This window comes from Pleurodeles waltl, chromosome 12 (assembly GCF_031143425.1).
Source record: "Pleurodeles waltl isolate 20211129_DDA chromosome 12, aPleWal1.hap1.20221129, whole genome shotgun sequence".
NCBI lineage: Eukaryota > Metazoa > Chordata > Amphibia > Caudata > Salamandridae > Pleurodeles > Pleurodeles waltl.
The window spans coordinates 681,871,587-681,887,854 of NC_090451.1; the positions used below are offsets into that span (position 1 = coordinate 681,871,587).

General features: G+C 47.8%; 1 protein-coding gene across 10 annotated transcripts in view; it reads right to left on the minus strand.

Annotated features, from left to right (window-relative positions):
- Positions 1–16,268, minus strand: part of CHD3 (chromodomain helicase DNA binding protein 3) — a 1,503,198-nt gene that overhangs the window by 1,287,124 nt on the left and 199,806 nt on the right. For all 10 annotated transcript variants that reach the window (XM_069218663.1, XM_069218665.1, XM_069218664.1 and 7 more), the window contains exon 6: positions 12,220–12,350. In XM_069218663.1, coding sequence (XP_069074764.1) covers positions 12,220–12,350 — 131 coding nt within the window. The remainder of the gene's footprint in view (positions 1–12,219; positions 12,351–16,268) is intronic.

The following is a 16,268-nucleotide window of genomic DNA, read 5'->3' on the forward strand; positions in this document are numbered from 1 at the left end:
CAGTCCGGCCTGTATCAGTTTACTGTCCTACCCTTCCGTCTCCACGGGGCGCCCGCTACCTTCCAGCGACTAATGGACCGGCTCTTAAGGCCGTTCCAAGCATATGCAGCAGCCTACCTAGATGATATTGTGATTTTTAGTGACTCATGGACTGAGCATCTCCACCATCTAGAGACTGTGTTCCATGCCCTACGGGAAGCAGGACTTACAGCCAATCCAAGGAAATGTAATTTAGGGAATTCGCAAATCGCCTATCTCGGCTACCTTATTGGTAACGGGACACTACAGCCGCAAAAGGATAAAGTGGAAGCCCTATTGACGGTACCAGTGCCCAAAACAAAGAAGGAACTACGATCCTTCTTGGGTTTGGTGGGGTACTACCGGAGGTTCATTCCCCAGTACTCTACAATTGCCTCCCCTCTCACCGACCTCTTAAGGAAACATTACGCCTTTAAGCTACCCTTCTTCAATGACTCCCAATTACACAGCTTTGAGCTCTTGAAACGGGCCCTCACAATCAAACCCGTCCTTGCTTGTCCAGACTTTTCCAGATCCTTCCACTTATATATGGACGCCTCCAACGTTGGCTTGGGTGCGGTTCTCACTCAGCCCGACGGTGATCAGCATGAACATCCCATTGTCTTTATAAGTAGAAAGCTCCTTTCTAGGGAATGTCACTACCCTGCTATCGAGAAAGAATGCCTGGCTATTAAATGGGACGTTGAAACTTTACGATATTATCTCCTGGGTCGTCCCTTCATCCTTTATACTGAACATGCCCCGTTGACCTGGCTCGCCTCCATAAGGACACGAATTCCAGGGTGTTACGATGGTTCTGGAACTCCAGCCCTTTACCTTTCAGGTCCGCCACATTCCTGGCTCCCAACAAGGCCCTGCGGACTTCCTTTCCTGGTTCCCCGACTCTTCGGTCCTCTACCAGTCCCGATCATGGGATGGGGAGTGTAGCCGGGTCTCCACGACCACGCCTACTTCGGCCGCGGCCTGGCACCTCAGCTGCGTCACTACGGACCACCTCGCGCGTCCCCATGTTTCCATGGGAACGCCGGCAGACGCGGTGAATTTCCGGAGCCCGAGAGAAAAAGAAAAGACGGACTCGGTGAGGGGGAGTTCTTCTTAGAGACGCCGACAGAGAGAGAAGCGAGAGGGATGCCGAAAACGGAATGAGACGATCCACAAGTCCTGGGAACCAGTGGAAAAGGGGGAAATCGGACCCCCGAGACGAGCGCTTGCCGCCACGACCCTGGAGGGTCGTGGCTAGACAAGGTACGGTCCTTATTGCAAGGACAAGGCAGAACGATACCACCACTAACTAAAGGGGAAGGAGGAGGAGGAAGGGGGGGGAGTGGAAAGGAGAGCATGTGTAATAGAACCCAGAGGGAAGAAAAGATAGACATTAAACAAGAATCACTACGGGGCCAGCACTAGCTAGGTGTTGAAAGTCACTAGTTTGGTTTTGCCCTATTATACCCTCACTACCGGGCTTCCTTTAGTCACTTACCCTATTCCTCCACACTTCCCCTGCATGAGTACACATAATCAACCCCAAAATACCCCAAAAGACTTAACTTTGTTTCCTGTTATGTTTATCTTTCCGGTTTCACCTGGGAGATCAAAGTACTGCCACCACTGGAAGACGTAGAAGAACAACAACAGGGACAAGAGAAGAGACCAGTAACCGAGAAACTATCACCACTCAGTACCAGTTATTATTACCCCTTTAATACAATAAAACCCTTGTATATACACTACGTACGTCTCCGACTCCTCAGTACCGCCTATCCCTGCCACAGTCCTGTAGTCCAGGGCAGTCCTCTGAGGCTTCAGAGGTCGCTGGTCCCTGTCAGATGCGTCACTGGAGCAGGTTTTCGAAGTTGGAGACAGGCCGGTAGGGCTGGGGCCAAATCAGTTGTTGTCTTCCTCCTTCCATGCAAGCTTGTAGGTCAGCAGTCCTTCTTCTTTCTTCAGGTTGCAGGAATCTGATTTCCTGGGATCGGGGAGCCCCTAAATACTGAATTTAGGGGTGTGTTTAGTCTGGTAGGGCAGTAGCCAATGGCTACTGTCCTTGAGGGTGGCTACACCCTCTTAGTGCCTCCTACCTGTGGGGAGGGGGGCACATCCCTATTCCTATTGGGGGAATCCTCCAAGCTCAAGATGGAGGATTTCTCAAGGCAGGGGTCACCTCAACTCAGGACACCTTAGGGGCTGTCCTGAGTGGTGAGTGACTCCCCCTTGTTTTTCTCATTATCTCCTCCAGCCTTGTCTCCAAAAAGTGGGGGCAGTGGCCGGAGGGGCGGGCATCTCCACTAGCTGGGATGCCCTGGGGCGATGTAACAAAAGGGGTGAGCCTTTGAGGCTCACTGCCAGGTGTTACAGTTCCTGCAGGGGGAGGTGAGAAGCACCTCGACCCAGTACAGGCTTTGTTCCTGGCCGCAGAGTGACAATGGCACTCTCCCCATGTGACCAGCAACTCGTCTGGCAGGCTGGCAGAAACTGGAACTAGAAGTTGGGTATGTTTTCAGGGGGCATCTCTAAGACTTATCTATGTCACACGCAGTGTGAGGTTGGCATGGCACTCTGAGGGGAGTGCCATGTCGACTTAGTCATTTTCTCCCCACGAGCATACACAAGCTGTGAGGCAGTGTGCATGTGATGAGTGGGGGGTGGCATAAGACATGCTGCAGCCCTTAGAGACCTTCCCTGGCATAAGGACCCTTGGTACCAGTTACAAGGGACTTACCTGAGTGCCAAGGTTGTGCCAATTGTGGAGACAAAGGTACAGTTTATGGAAATAACACTGGTGCTGGGGCCTTGTTAGTAGGGTCCCAGCACACTTTCAAATCATAACTTAGCATCAGCAAAGGCAAAAAGTTAGGGGGTAACCATGCCAAGGAGGCATTTCCTTACACTCACCTTATGAATAGAGTCCCAAAGCAGTACCGCACTCGGAGGCGGGTGCCGGACCTGTAACACCAAGAAATCCTGCAGCACAGATCGTGCAAAATGGCCGTCCCTCCTAACTTCCGAGTCTAAGCAATAATGCTTAGCGAAAGTGTGGAGGGAAGCCCAAGTTGCAGCCTTACAGATCTCAGCAACCGGGACACTTCTTGCCAAGGCAGAAGTGCCAGACTTAGCCCTAGTGGAATGGGCCCTGATACCAACAGGAGGAACCTTCTTTGCCAAAGAATAACAGAGTTTAATGCAAAGAATGACCCACCTGGACAATGTTTTCTTGTGGACTGCCAATCCTTTCTTCTTCCCCACATAGCCAATGAAGAATTGATTGTCCACTCAAAACTCTCTTGTCCTTTCAATATAAAAGTTTAAAGCCCTCCATGGGTCAAGCCAATGCAGTCTCTCCTCCTCTTTCGATGGATGGGGAGAAGGGTAAAAGGACGGGAGCTTTATGGACTGCCCCATATGAAATGGAGTAACTACTTTTGGTAGGAAAGCCGCCCTGGTTCTCACCACCACCTTGTCTGCATGAAAGGATGTGAAAGGGGGTTTTACACTAAGAGGCTGTAGCTCACTCACATACATAGCAGACGTGATGGCTGTGAGGAAGACTGTCTTCAAAACTAATAACTTTAATGGACAAGAATGCAAAGGTTCAAATGGTGAATCCAATCAGAAAAGTGAGAACTAAATTCAAATCCCACTGAGGCATAACAAACGGAGTGGGAGGAAACGTGTTAGTTAACCCTTTCAGGAACCTGAGAACTACAGGGGACTTAAATAAGGAAGGTTGATCAGGAAGGCAAAGAAAAGCCGACAGCGCTGATAAATAGCCTTTCACTGTTGCATCTGCGCAACCCTTCTGTGCCAATGAAAGCGCAAAAAGCAAAATATCACATAAATGGGCCTTTAAGGGATCAATTTGTCTCTCTCCACACCAAGTAACACATTTTGCCCATCTGCCAGCATAGACAGTCTTGGTGGAGTGTCGCCTGGCCGATAAAATAACGAAAAAGAATTAAGATTGCCCCGTTCAATCTCCAGGCATGTAGATGCAGGCTCTGGAGGTGGGGGTGTAGAACCTGCCCCTGCGACTGCGAGAGGAGATCTACCCTGTGAGGGAGACGAGGCGGAAGGCACAGAGAGAGTTGGAGAAGGTCTGTATACCACACCCTTCTCAGCCAAACCGGAGCTATTAAGATAACTTGGGCCCGGTCTTGGCGAATCTTCCTCAGAACCCAAGGAATCAAGGGGATGGGGGAAACGCGTAAAGCAACTGCCTGTTGCAGAACATCTGAAACGCATCCCCCAACACTCCTTGCACCAGATACTGGAGGCTGCAGAACGACGGGCAGTGCACGTTCTCCCGAGTGGCAAACAGGTCCACCTGAGGAAACCCCCACATCTGATAGATGTAATGGATCAGGTCTGGATGGAGCCGCCACTTGTGATCGGCCGAGAAATGCCGACTGAGACCGTCCGCACGCACGTTCAGAACTCCGGCCAGATGGTTTGCTACTAAGCAAATCCGATGGTCCAGAGCCCAGGACCAGCGCCGCTGAGCCTCTCTGCAGAGAAGGTACGACCCTGCTCCTTCCTGCTTGTTGATGTACCACATCGCAGTAGTGTTGTCCGTCAGGACTTGGACCGACTGACCGCGAAGGGAGGGGAGGAGGGCCTTGAGAGCCGGACGTATCTCCCGCAATTCCAACAGATTGATATGAAACGTCTGTTCCACTGGAGACCGATGACCTTTGACCTCCAGGTCCCCCAGATGTGCTCCACACCCTAGAGTGGAAGCATCCATTATGACCGTGGCCACCAGAGGTGGTAGTGAAAACGGCCTTCCTTGTGAAAGATTGCCGTCCATAGCCCACCATCGTAGATCTGCCGCAGTATCTCTGGAGATCGTTATCGACTCCTCGAGATTCCCTTTGTGTTGAAACCACTGCCTGCGGAGGCACCACTGAAGAGCCCTCATGTGCCAGCATGCATGAGTGACCAACAGAATGCAAGAAGTGAGCGACGCAGGACCTTGAGGACTGGAACAACCGCTCCATTTCGAAACATTGGAATCAAAGCCTGAATGTCCTGAATCCGCTGAGACGGAGGAAAGGCCCGATCCAACGTTGTGTCCAGTACTGCCCTTATGAACAGGAGGTGCTGAGGGGGCTCCAGGTGAGATTTGGGCAAGTTTATTGAAAAAACGAGATCGAACAACAACCGGGTTGTCATCTGCAGGTGATGCAGCACAAGCTCCGGAGACTTGGCTTTGATCAACCAGTCGCCCAGGTAAGGGAATACGGATATTCCCTTCCTCCTGAGATTTGCTGCAACCCCGCCGTGAAGACTCGAGGTGCTGAAGTAAGACCAAAAGGAAGGACCGCAAACTGGTAGTGTTGCGACCCTACCACAAATCGGAGATACTTCCTGTGCGACTTCAGAAAAGGGATATGAAAGTAAGCATCTTGTTAGTCGACAGACACCATCCAATCCTCTTTGTTCAGTGCCAGAAGCACCTGCGCTAGGGTCAGTATTTTGAATTTCTCCTGTTTGAGGAACCAATTCCAAACCTCAGGTCCAGGATAGGCTGCAACCGACCATCCTTCTTGGGGATCAGGAAGTATCTTGAATAACATACCTGAGCCCTTTCCTGCTCTGGAACCAACTCCACTGCCCCTTTCGATAAAAGGACTAGAACTTCCTGCTGCAACAACAGGAGATGGTCTTCTGTGCAAAAGGATGGGCGGGTAGGGAAAGGAGGAGGAAACTCGAAAAGGAAGGGCATAACCTTTCCCCACAATGTTGAGAACCCAGGAGTCTGATGTGACTAACTCCCACTGGCAGAGAAAAATAAATAACCTTCCCCTAAAGGAGAAGCATGAGACACAATGGGCGGAGAACTAAGGCTGCTTTCCTTGCTGCGTCCCCCCTGAGGAAGCGGAGGAGGCAGTGTGCTACTGGGTGGATCCTCTTGTTCTAACTCTACCCCGTCCTCTAAAGGACTTATAGGGAAGACTTGAAGGCTGCTGGGCTGCAGTTTGAGGTCTCCCAAGAAAGGAAGTTCCTCTTCCAAACCCCCAAACATTCTGAAAGACCTGAATGTGTTAGCAGATGCTTGCAGGGCCCAAGGACTTGGCAGTAGCCCTGCTTTCCTTAAAACGTTCTAAAGCACAGTCAGCTTTAGCTCCAAACAATTTGTCCCCATCAAAAGGAAGGTCCAAAACGGTTGTCTGGACATCCGTAGAGAATCCTGAAGATCTCAACCACGCATGCAGGCTGGTGACAATAGAAGTGCCCATCGCCCTGGCCACAGTGTCTGTGGTATACAGACCCGACTGGATGACTTGCCTAGCTGCAGCCTGCGCGTTCGACAGGAGTCCCTGCAATTCTGGAGGCAGATAAGGTACCACAGTTTTAGCTGCGTTCATCAGGGCATGAATGTACCTGCCCAATACACAAGTCGCATTGGCAGATTTGAGAGCCATGCTGCAGGATGAAAAGGTCTTTTTGGCCGACTACTCCATCCTATTGGACTCCCTGTCTGAATGTGCAACAGGGAAGGAAACTGGAGCCGAACGAGAGCAGCAAGAAGCCTGGACCACCAGACTCTCCGGAGTCGGATGTTGTGACAGGAATCCCAGATCGCCCAGAGCCACCCTGTACCTTCTTGCCACTGATCTGTTGACAGCTGATGACGTCACAGGCTTCTTCCAGACTGGGCTCTGTGAGAGCATCATTGAAAGGAAGTAGTGGCTCAGCAGCAGCTGAAGCAGGATGCAGGACCTCAGTCAAGATGTTGGTCTTAACCTCTGCAGCAGGTAGTGGGAGGTCCAGGAACTCTTCATTCCGTGGTAAGAAAGGCAGCAAAGAGGCCGCCTCTTCTGTGTACTCTCCTGCAGAGGCTAGGTCCCACTCACGTGAAGTGTCTAAACCACTTGCCGAGTCCAAGCCCTGATAGTCCCCTAGGGGCTCAGCAATTTCTCCTTCCTCCAGGAGCTGTCTGCGATATTCCTGCTCCTCTAAGAGTCTCAGTGCCCTTCTCCTAGATCTTAACCTGGCCTCTAATCTTGGTGTCGACAAGGAATTCACCGACGTCGATGACATCGGCTTCAAGTGTGACTGACTACCAACAGACACACCCCGATCTCTGGATTCATCCGGCGCCTGAACCAAATCCATCAGTGCTGTGGACTCTCGGGGGCGCTTCACTGGCGCCGATCGAACCTGGGGCGACGTCATCGGTTCCAATGGTCTAGCAGGTGAAGACATCAGCGTCAAAGGTCTTCCAGGCAATACCATCGGCATTGGCGCCGGACCAACACCCTCCACAGGCTAAAGGGGCATAAACGGCGCCGGCTTGAATGGAGCCGGAGCACCCAATGTAAATGCCAAAGGACCTGTAGGACCAGCCGGTGCACCACCAGGAGCCATGGTGTTAAAGATATTACACATGGCATTCAGAAATGCCACCGGAACCGCTCCCGGAGTGGGGAAGGCAGGATACCGCTGTTCCTCCTGCGGCGTCAGTGCCGGATCTGGAACATCCGACTGTGCTCCATGTGAGAAGCGAGGACTTCCCTGAGGGTCAACCACCTCAAAGACTGACGATGCCAGAGAAGCCTGAGGGCTCTGCTGTGGAGTCACTGTTGGACTCACCTCCAGCGTCGCACGGCGCTGACTGGATGGAGATCTCAACCGAGACCGACCCCCATCCGAGCGATGCCGGGAATTATGTTGACGCCGTTTCTTGTGCGACTTCGAGGATTTTCCGGAAGAAAACCTCAGATGACTCCTGTCCTTCTTCACCTTGGCCAACAATAATTTAGCCTCCCTCTCCTTGAGGGCCTTCGGGTTCATCTTCTGGCCGGACCCACACTCCTCTACGTCGTGCTCAGAACTCAAGCACCACAGACAATCATTGTGAGGATCGGTCACAGACATGCGACCCCCGCACTCTCGACAAAGTTTAAAATTGGATTTCCTAGGGGGAGACATTGTAACAACAATCAACACCTTCGACAACAGTAGTCTTTCCCAAGAGCAGGGAGAAAACAGTTATGCTTCGAAGGCACGGAAAAAAGGGAACTGACGTCAGCAGATTGGAGAGGACCTTTTATTGCCACAATGACGTCACACGGAGTCGCATGGAGTCGGGCAATTGTGATGTCCTCGTCGACGTGCGGTGCTGGGGAAAAATAATTCTGTTGAGTGCTGGTGCATTGGGAGAATTCATAAGGTGAGGAATCCACAGGTAGTTGTATCCATCAGAAAGGACTGTACACTGGGTTGTGGTTGAGAACAGCTGATGTTTGTTTTATTGGTCACAAGAGACTTTACGTGGCTTATTACAGTCTTTTAAGAGGACAGGATTATAATGTCTTTCCACTTCTTGGTCATCCATTTGCCTGAATATCTCTTCTCTTTTTATCCCTGTAGGGAAGTCAAAACTTCTCTGTTGGTCATTCCCACGATGCCAGCGAGAGAAGGAGAAAAACAAGAAGTCTCTATTAGGTAAGTGTTTCTTTCTTTCCTTATCAGCTTCTAAGTACTTCACCACTGTGTCATCAGTGCATTTTAAGAATTCTACTGACTATAGTGTGGAAAGGGTGGGGTTAATAAGTGAATCACTCCTTTTCATTTTTGTGTGTGTATTTTGATTTATTTATATTGTGTTTATTTTTTTTCTTTAGAAAAAAAAATAGTGCTCCCCACAGATTTTGATGTTCCAGAATGCTTTCTCCTATAGATTATGGCCTCTTACAAAAGAGTACCAAAGGAAAGAAACCAAGATCTCCGGTTGTCACCAGCAACATGTGTTTGGTAATAAGAAGTGTGCCCTCTGTAACTAAAAGGGTGTGACCCCTTTTCCCCTCCCCGCTCCACACCAGCCTTCCCTATTAAGTCTGAGAATGAACTGCATAAGCTGTTCCGTACCTGTGAGAGCCACATCTCTCCAGGGACGTGGCTGGCTCCTCCGCACTTCTCCTCATCTGCGACTGGTTTTTGGTTCCTTACTCCGCTGCCTCAATCGTCGATCATCATCTTCTCCCTCTCGGGATACTCCGGTCCGGTTCATTTCCATCTGTCCCCCTCTTTTCGCCGTTCTTCCTCCAAACCGTCTTCCCGCTCTCCGTCCTCTTTCCACCGCCTCCCACTCCTCTCTTCTACTCCCATGACGGCGGGATTCTCCCTGATGTCACCCCGCTCCGTCGGCCTTCTTGAAAGTATACTCCTGCGAGTCCCCTTGGGGGACTCGGGGAGTGGCTCAAGCCTTAGCATCTCCTGTTCCCTGTCACAGTACCCCACATACAGTTTCAGTCTCTGGGTTTTAGGAAGTTCAGAGGTTGGGGTTCAAGTTAACCCCAAACACCCACCACCAGCAACAAGGGTCCGGCCGGGTGCAGAGGTTAAAGATGAGCAAATTTAACGTGGGCTCCTATGGAGACAGGGGGTACCCCGAATCAGGCCAGCCTGCAGGTAAGTAAGTACCTGCAACTCGGAGGACAGACCAGGAAGGTTTAGAGGAGCACTGGAGGGGTCACAAGTAGGCACCAAACCCACACCCTCAGCAGCATAGGGGCGGCCGGGTGCAGGGTGCAAACAGGACGCCGGGTTTCCAATGCTGGTCTAGGCACGGGCCCCGGGGGTCACTCAGAGGCTGCAGGCGAGGTCCAGAGGGTCATCTCGGACAGACCACAAGCTGGACAGGGAGGAGGGCCACCTGCTGAACGCTACTGCACAAGAGGTCAGGTTCTCCAAGGCCTTGGGGCTGCAGGTTCAGTGTGTCTTTTGGCATTGAATATCTTCATCCGGAGCTTCTCAGTCAAGGGTGTCCTCGGGAGTCCGTCTGCAGGTGTTGTCGTGGAGGGATGGAGGGGTCAACCCAGGGTGGGCACTTGCTCGCAATTGCCTGGGAATCCTCTCTAGCTGGGTGGACTACCTGAACACGGGCCATGGGCGTCGGGTGCAGAGTGGACAGGACTCACGCATTCGGAGTGAGGCTGGAGACCTTGGTTGTTTGGTGTTTCTTGGACAGAGCAGCTGTCCTTGGGAGTTCTTAGTCCTTTTGGGTGCAGGGCAGTCCTCTGTAGCTTGGCAGAGGTCGCTGGTCCCGCTGGATGCATCGCTTTTCATTTGCAGGTTCTTTGAAGCAGGAGACAGGCTGGTAGGGCTGGGGTCAAAACAATTGTAGTCTTCCTTCTTCTCTGCTGGGGGTTTCAGCTAAGCAGTCCTTCTTCTTGTCAGGTCACCAGGAGTCTGGTGAGCTGGGTTCAGGGGGCCCTTAAATCGTAGATTTAGGGGTGTTTTAGGTGTCAGAAGGCAGTGGCCAAAAGCCACTGTCCCTGAGGGTGGTTACACCCTCCTTGTGCCCATTCCCTTTGGAGAGGGGGGGCACAAACCTAATCCTATTGGTCCCTTTCCTCCAAACCAAGATGGAGGATTCTGCAGGTAGGGTATCACCTCACCTCTGGACACCTTAGGGGTGGTCACTCCTCCCTGTTGTCCCTAATTTTCCCACCGGACTTGTCACCAAAAGTGGGGCTTTGTCCGAGGACCGGGCAACTCCACTAGCTGGACTGCCCTGGGGCACTGTAATCCGAGGCCTGACCCTGTGAGGCTCACCGCCAGGTGTTACATTTCCTGTAAGGGGGAGGTGCAAAGCAACTCCACCCAGGACAGGCTTTGTTTCTGGCCACCGAGAGCACAAAGGCTCTTACCCCATGAGGTCAGAAACTTTTCTGAAAGTGGCAGGCTGGCACAGACCAGTCAGTCCTCCACTAGACGTTTGGCTAAAATACAGGGGGAATCTCTAAGATGCCCTCTGTGTGCATTTTTTAATAAATCCCACACTGGCATCAGTGGGGGTTTATTGTGCTGAGAAGTTTGATATCAAACTTCCCAGTATTCAGTGAAGCCATTATGGATCTGTGGAGTTCATAATGACAAACTCTCAAACCATATACATATGGTTACACTGCGCTTGCAATGTCTAAGAATGGACTTAGTCACTGTAGGAGCATATTGCTCATGCAGCTATGCCCTCACCTGTGGTATAGTGCACCCTGCCTTAGGGCTGTAAGGCCTGCTAGAGGGGTTACTTAGCTATGCCACAGGTAGTGGTTTGTGAGCATGGCACCCTGAGGGGAGTGCCATGTCGACTTTGCCTTTTTCTCCCCACCGGCACACACAGGCTGCACAGGCAGTGTACATGTGCTTGGTAAGGGGTCCCCCAGGGTGGCATAATACATGCTGCAGCCCTTGGGTGCCTTTCCAGGCCACAGGCAAAATGTGGGGAGTAACCATGCCAACAGTGGCACTTTCCTACACTCATTAATATAATGTTTCCTCAAATATCATTATACACCGAGGGACCGCTATGTTGCATGTAACACGAAAAGTAAACTGTCTCATCATAGTACTCAAGTAAACTTTAAATTTCCCTCCTAATTGAATCTACGACAACATCTTTCTATCTCTCACTAGAATAAACACTGATAACCATTCCCCTTCTACCAGTTTGTACATGTAACCTTCATTCTCCACCTAGAACTTCTCACAGAGGTTCTCATCCACCTCCCGTTCTCAGATTTAAGTTTGCATTCCCTTAATAAAATTTGGTGCAGACGTGCTTTTAAATCTACTTTCTTTTGCTATGCAAAGAGTACCTCTGCTTCTTACCAGTGCTCAAAAGCACAGCTCCAGTACCTCTGAATACTAAGGTATCCTTCTACTCCTCTCATCAGTACTGACATATGCACAATGTTATCCTATCCTCTTTGAACTTAGGGGTACCTTTCATTTACGATCCCAAAGGTACTCACTGAGATATCGGTCCATCTCCTTCATTTGTCATTCATATTCCTAAACGAACCTTTTCACCCATTTACAGATGTACAATACCAAACTCACTGATTCACACATCAGCCTTACTACAGTCTTCCTATAATAATTCAGTCCCACTCATCAAAATATTCTTTCACTTGTTCCTTTCCAGTAATCATACATCAACACTTCCCTCTACCTAAGGCTCAGCGGTAAAAATCCACTTTGTCCCATTACTGAGTTGTATCTTTCAACTTCTCTCCCCACAGTCACGTAAGTATATTTGCATGCCACCTTCAAAACACTCAGAACGTACTGCATCATTACCCATCCACCTGTCCTCATGCACACTATGACATCTTTTAGTCACCCTCCAGTTTCACAACAGAACCCTGGACTCTTACTTCACATCATACTTACTGAAGAGCTCTTCTTCCGCTTGTTCCCGATTATGCCCAATTTAATCTTCAAAGGAATCATTTTTTTTCCTTTTAACTTTTTCTTCGGCTCCATAACCCGAGGACTTTTACTTCGTTTTTTGTGCCCTGGCCCTGCCAAAAAGAGTGGTCAGAGAGTAAGCCTGGTTTGTGAAATAGTAAAAATACTGTGGTGCAGTTACACTTCAATGTCAAATGAACAGATAAGAACAAATTCAATTTATTTAGGCATGTTACTCATTAGTATTCCTAGGTACTAAATCAACATATTATTAAACCAACATAGACAATTTTCAACTATGTTCAGGATTTTGGGAAAACTTCAAATAAAATGATCTTTGGGGGGGCTTTATAGATGACTTGCCAGAACAGAAGAGTATGAAGCAGGAGCGGCCCTGGTCCCTCCAATCTTTAGTGTGTCCAAAAAACAAAAAGAATGATCACCTAAAGAAAAGTGTGTTTGATGTTTCTATTGAGACATCATTCCTGATCTCTATCAACAATGGGGTGGTCATTGCAATGACAGAACAAGCAGCACCTAGAGTTCTACTGCCCAGCTAACCCTCTCAATATTAACTCCTGAAAGTCCAAGTATATGGTGAAGAGGTAGTGCTAGGTCCCAGGTGCTGTCCAAAACCTGGAGGACAGATACCCGTGAAGCTCCCTTGACACTGAATTATTTTCTTATTTGTGTTTGATTTTTGAGGTAAAATTGAAAAATAAAAACAAATCTCACATGCCACTCCATCAAACAGATAACCAAAACTGCTCTGAGGCTTAAAGACAGCCAAAGACTACCACAGAGAAAGTTACCCTCTCAGTTTAGTTTGACAATCTAATGACGAGAACAAGGGTACAGAGTTAATCAAATGGAAATGGTGCCACTAAAATGTCCTTCCTATCCTGAAAAACCTTAAGAATTTTTAAAAGGACTCTCACTCATTTAAGTTTCTTCTCATGGCATGCATCATCATCTAGTCCACATCCATATGACCTAATGTGTTCGGATGGGCTCAACCTGTGACACTCTCTACCTCTAGTACCCTCAGGATAGGATTCTTTAATTGACAACTGGTATCAGGGTAAAGTCAAACATGTGTGAGATGCTCTTTTGTGCAAACTAGGATACCCTAGGCATTCAACAAATTCTGATTAACATGTTTCAGTCATCTCAACTCCTACCGGGTACTGTGGCTTTCATCAGGACTGTGAAAATTGTCAGATACTGTAAAACAACTGTCCTGGAAAGAAATGCACAGATTCATGCATCTCATACACTTACGCACTCCGACGTTCCAACATTTTTGGTGGGTGCCTTCCAATGGGCTCTAATACACCTCATAGGGTAACAATGGAGGAGGACTGGGCCTGCAGTCAAACATTCGACCCACCAAAATTGTTGGAAGGGTTGTGTGCATAAGTTTATGAGATGCATGAATGCGTGTGTTTCTTTACACACCTTTAACTCAGCAAATTGGTAATTACATCCCAGTTGAGGAAGATTTCTTTCAGCCACTACTGTAAAATTTTGAAAATAAGATTTATGAGCCACTGGCTCGTTTAGATAAAAGTCTGTTGCTACCTTTGGGATGAACTTTGGTTTATTTCTTAGGACCACCTTATCTTTTTTAAAGTGTAGAAATATCTCTTTAGAAGGCAATGCATGGTTCTCTCTCACTCTCCTACCAAGTGTAGGGCCAACAACAGCGCTATCTTAAATGTAATTTATTTAAGTCTGCACCATGTATCAGTTCGAAAAGTTGTTTCCTTAATTGGGAAAAATAAAGGAGGAAGGGCTTGAATAAATGCAAATGCACTGAAAAGCCCTTTAACAATTGAATTGTTTGATGATTCTGGAAGCTAATGAGGAGGAGGAATCTAAAAAGCGCATAAATCTGGATGTTGCCGTCAAGTGAACCCTAATGAAGATATGTTTAAGGCGCACTTTAGCTAATTCCAACAGAAATTTAAGTATCTGATGTGGTTCAGGATAGGATGCGATCTTTTGGAGTGGCACTAAACACAAAATATCTGATGATTAGCTTGGTAAGTTTAAATTATTGGAGGTACCCCACATTGATGTAGAATAGCGCAACAGTCCGGCGTGTGCATAGATTTTCAACTGTGACATCCAAAGGCGTTTCCCATCGTACCTAGGTGGCGCTGAAAACAAATCCAGTGTTAGATGGCCCACTGCTCAAAAAGCATCTCCACCATCTCTTTGTTCATCTCCAATTCATGGTTGACATCTGTAGTCCTGCCAAGTGTGTTGCATACTCCCAGAAGGTGTCTGCTCTTCCAAAGATGCTACGACTTAGCTGATCAGTAGCCTCTGACTCTGTGCTACCTTGCTTGCTGATGCACAAAACCATGGTTGTGTAGTCCCATCCTTACAAGTGCCCCATCAGTCTAGGGATGCATCACAAAAGGAGACCACTATAGCTGGAAAGGTAAGCCTTTTGATATAGTCAATAGTTTTGACTACCAACCCAGTGCAGTGCTGTTTGGTTTCTGGACCTTATCTGGGTTCAGTGTTCAAATGAGCGGGTCACCTGAATCATTTTGGTGTCCAAGTCCTCTTATAAAGGGTTACACTTTCAGTCTGCAGTGAGGAACCAAAAGGGTGTATGAGGACATCATTCTTATTAGTGACTTAAATGTTCTAACTGTAATCATGTTATGCCCTTGGATCTGTGAAGACAGGGCTTATAATTTGTTTAATATTTCCTGAAATAGGAAAGCTTTCCCCATAACTGTTTATAATATCGCTTCCAGGATTTGAATGATCTTGAGATGTTTCATTTAAGACTTGCTAATGTTTGATGAGAGGCTCTGAGACTGAAATCTATCTATTGTTGTACTTTCATAAGTTTTCCCTTAACAAGAGAGTTACCCTATAAAAAAGATTTGGCATTCTTTTCTCTTTAAAAATTCAGTTGTACGCGCCCTGCATTTTGTACTTGGAACTGGCTTGATACCGAAATGGAGCACCTTTAACTGATAGTGGAAGTGACTACTTTAAACCACAAGTACTTGCAATATTTTGAATGTATTAGAATATGGAGAACCAGTGAAATCATGTATTGGCCTATTTAAATGAACTGAGGTACTTCTTGTTGTAGCACTATTCTGAACGATTGCTTTTGGATACATTTATTCAGCAGCTTCACCTCCAAAATTGGAAACACCACTCGTCACTTTTTTCCGCATTAGAAAAAAACCTGGATTAAATTCTTGAATTGTTTGGAAATTTGGGGATAGCTTTAAATGCCCTACTGGCGATCATGGAAAGAGTTTAATCCTGAACAACCGTAGATATTGAGATGACTTCCAGGGAGGAGTGAGTTGCAGTCTTCAATACAGTTGAGAGTATGTCCATAACATACCAGATCTAATATTCACTTGTCATTTTGTCCTTGGGACAAGTAGGCCCAACTCCCTGCAGCACAAACCCTTTGGCTGCCAGTTTACAGAGAAGGGAGCTGTCTGCAGTTGAGGTAATATGTGTGTCCATATGTTAATGCTGTTCGAACTTGTATTTATGGTTCATTAATGAAAAGCCTTCATTATTAGGGTGAGTGCTGTAAATAAAAGTCAAGGTCACAGTGCACTACCGACAGTGGTTCCAGCAAAAACAAAAAAAAGTGTACACACGTTTGAAAAGTTAATAATATGAGGCTAAGTATAATGCTTTCAGAATGCTCTCTGATTAGATGCAAAGGTTTGCAGAAGCTTATAAACAAGAGTGATGATTCTTTGCTTTCAAACTAAAATGTTCAGAAAAAAATACAACTACAAAATTTTAGGTGCTACTTCTTTGAAGCGTCATTAGATAAAATGTGTTGATGCATGCTAGTATTTCCAAAAAAGATTCCCAATGGAAAATCAGTCTAACAATTTTCAACAAGATTAAATGGGAAGCATGAAAATTAACAAGCACTGGCAAAGCCAACCAATCTGACATTTTTTGTGAGCCTTTTGGTTTCGTCAATGAGTGTCTGTTTTGACATGCCTTTTATAACACTTTATTGT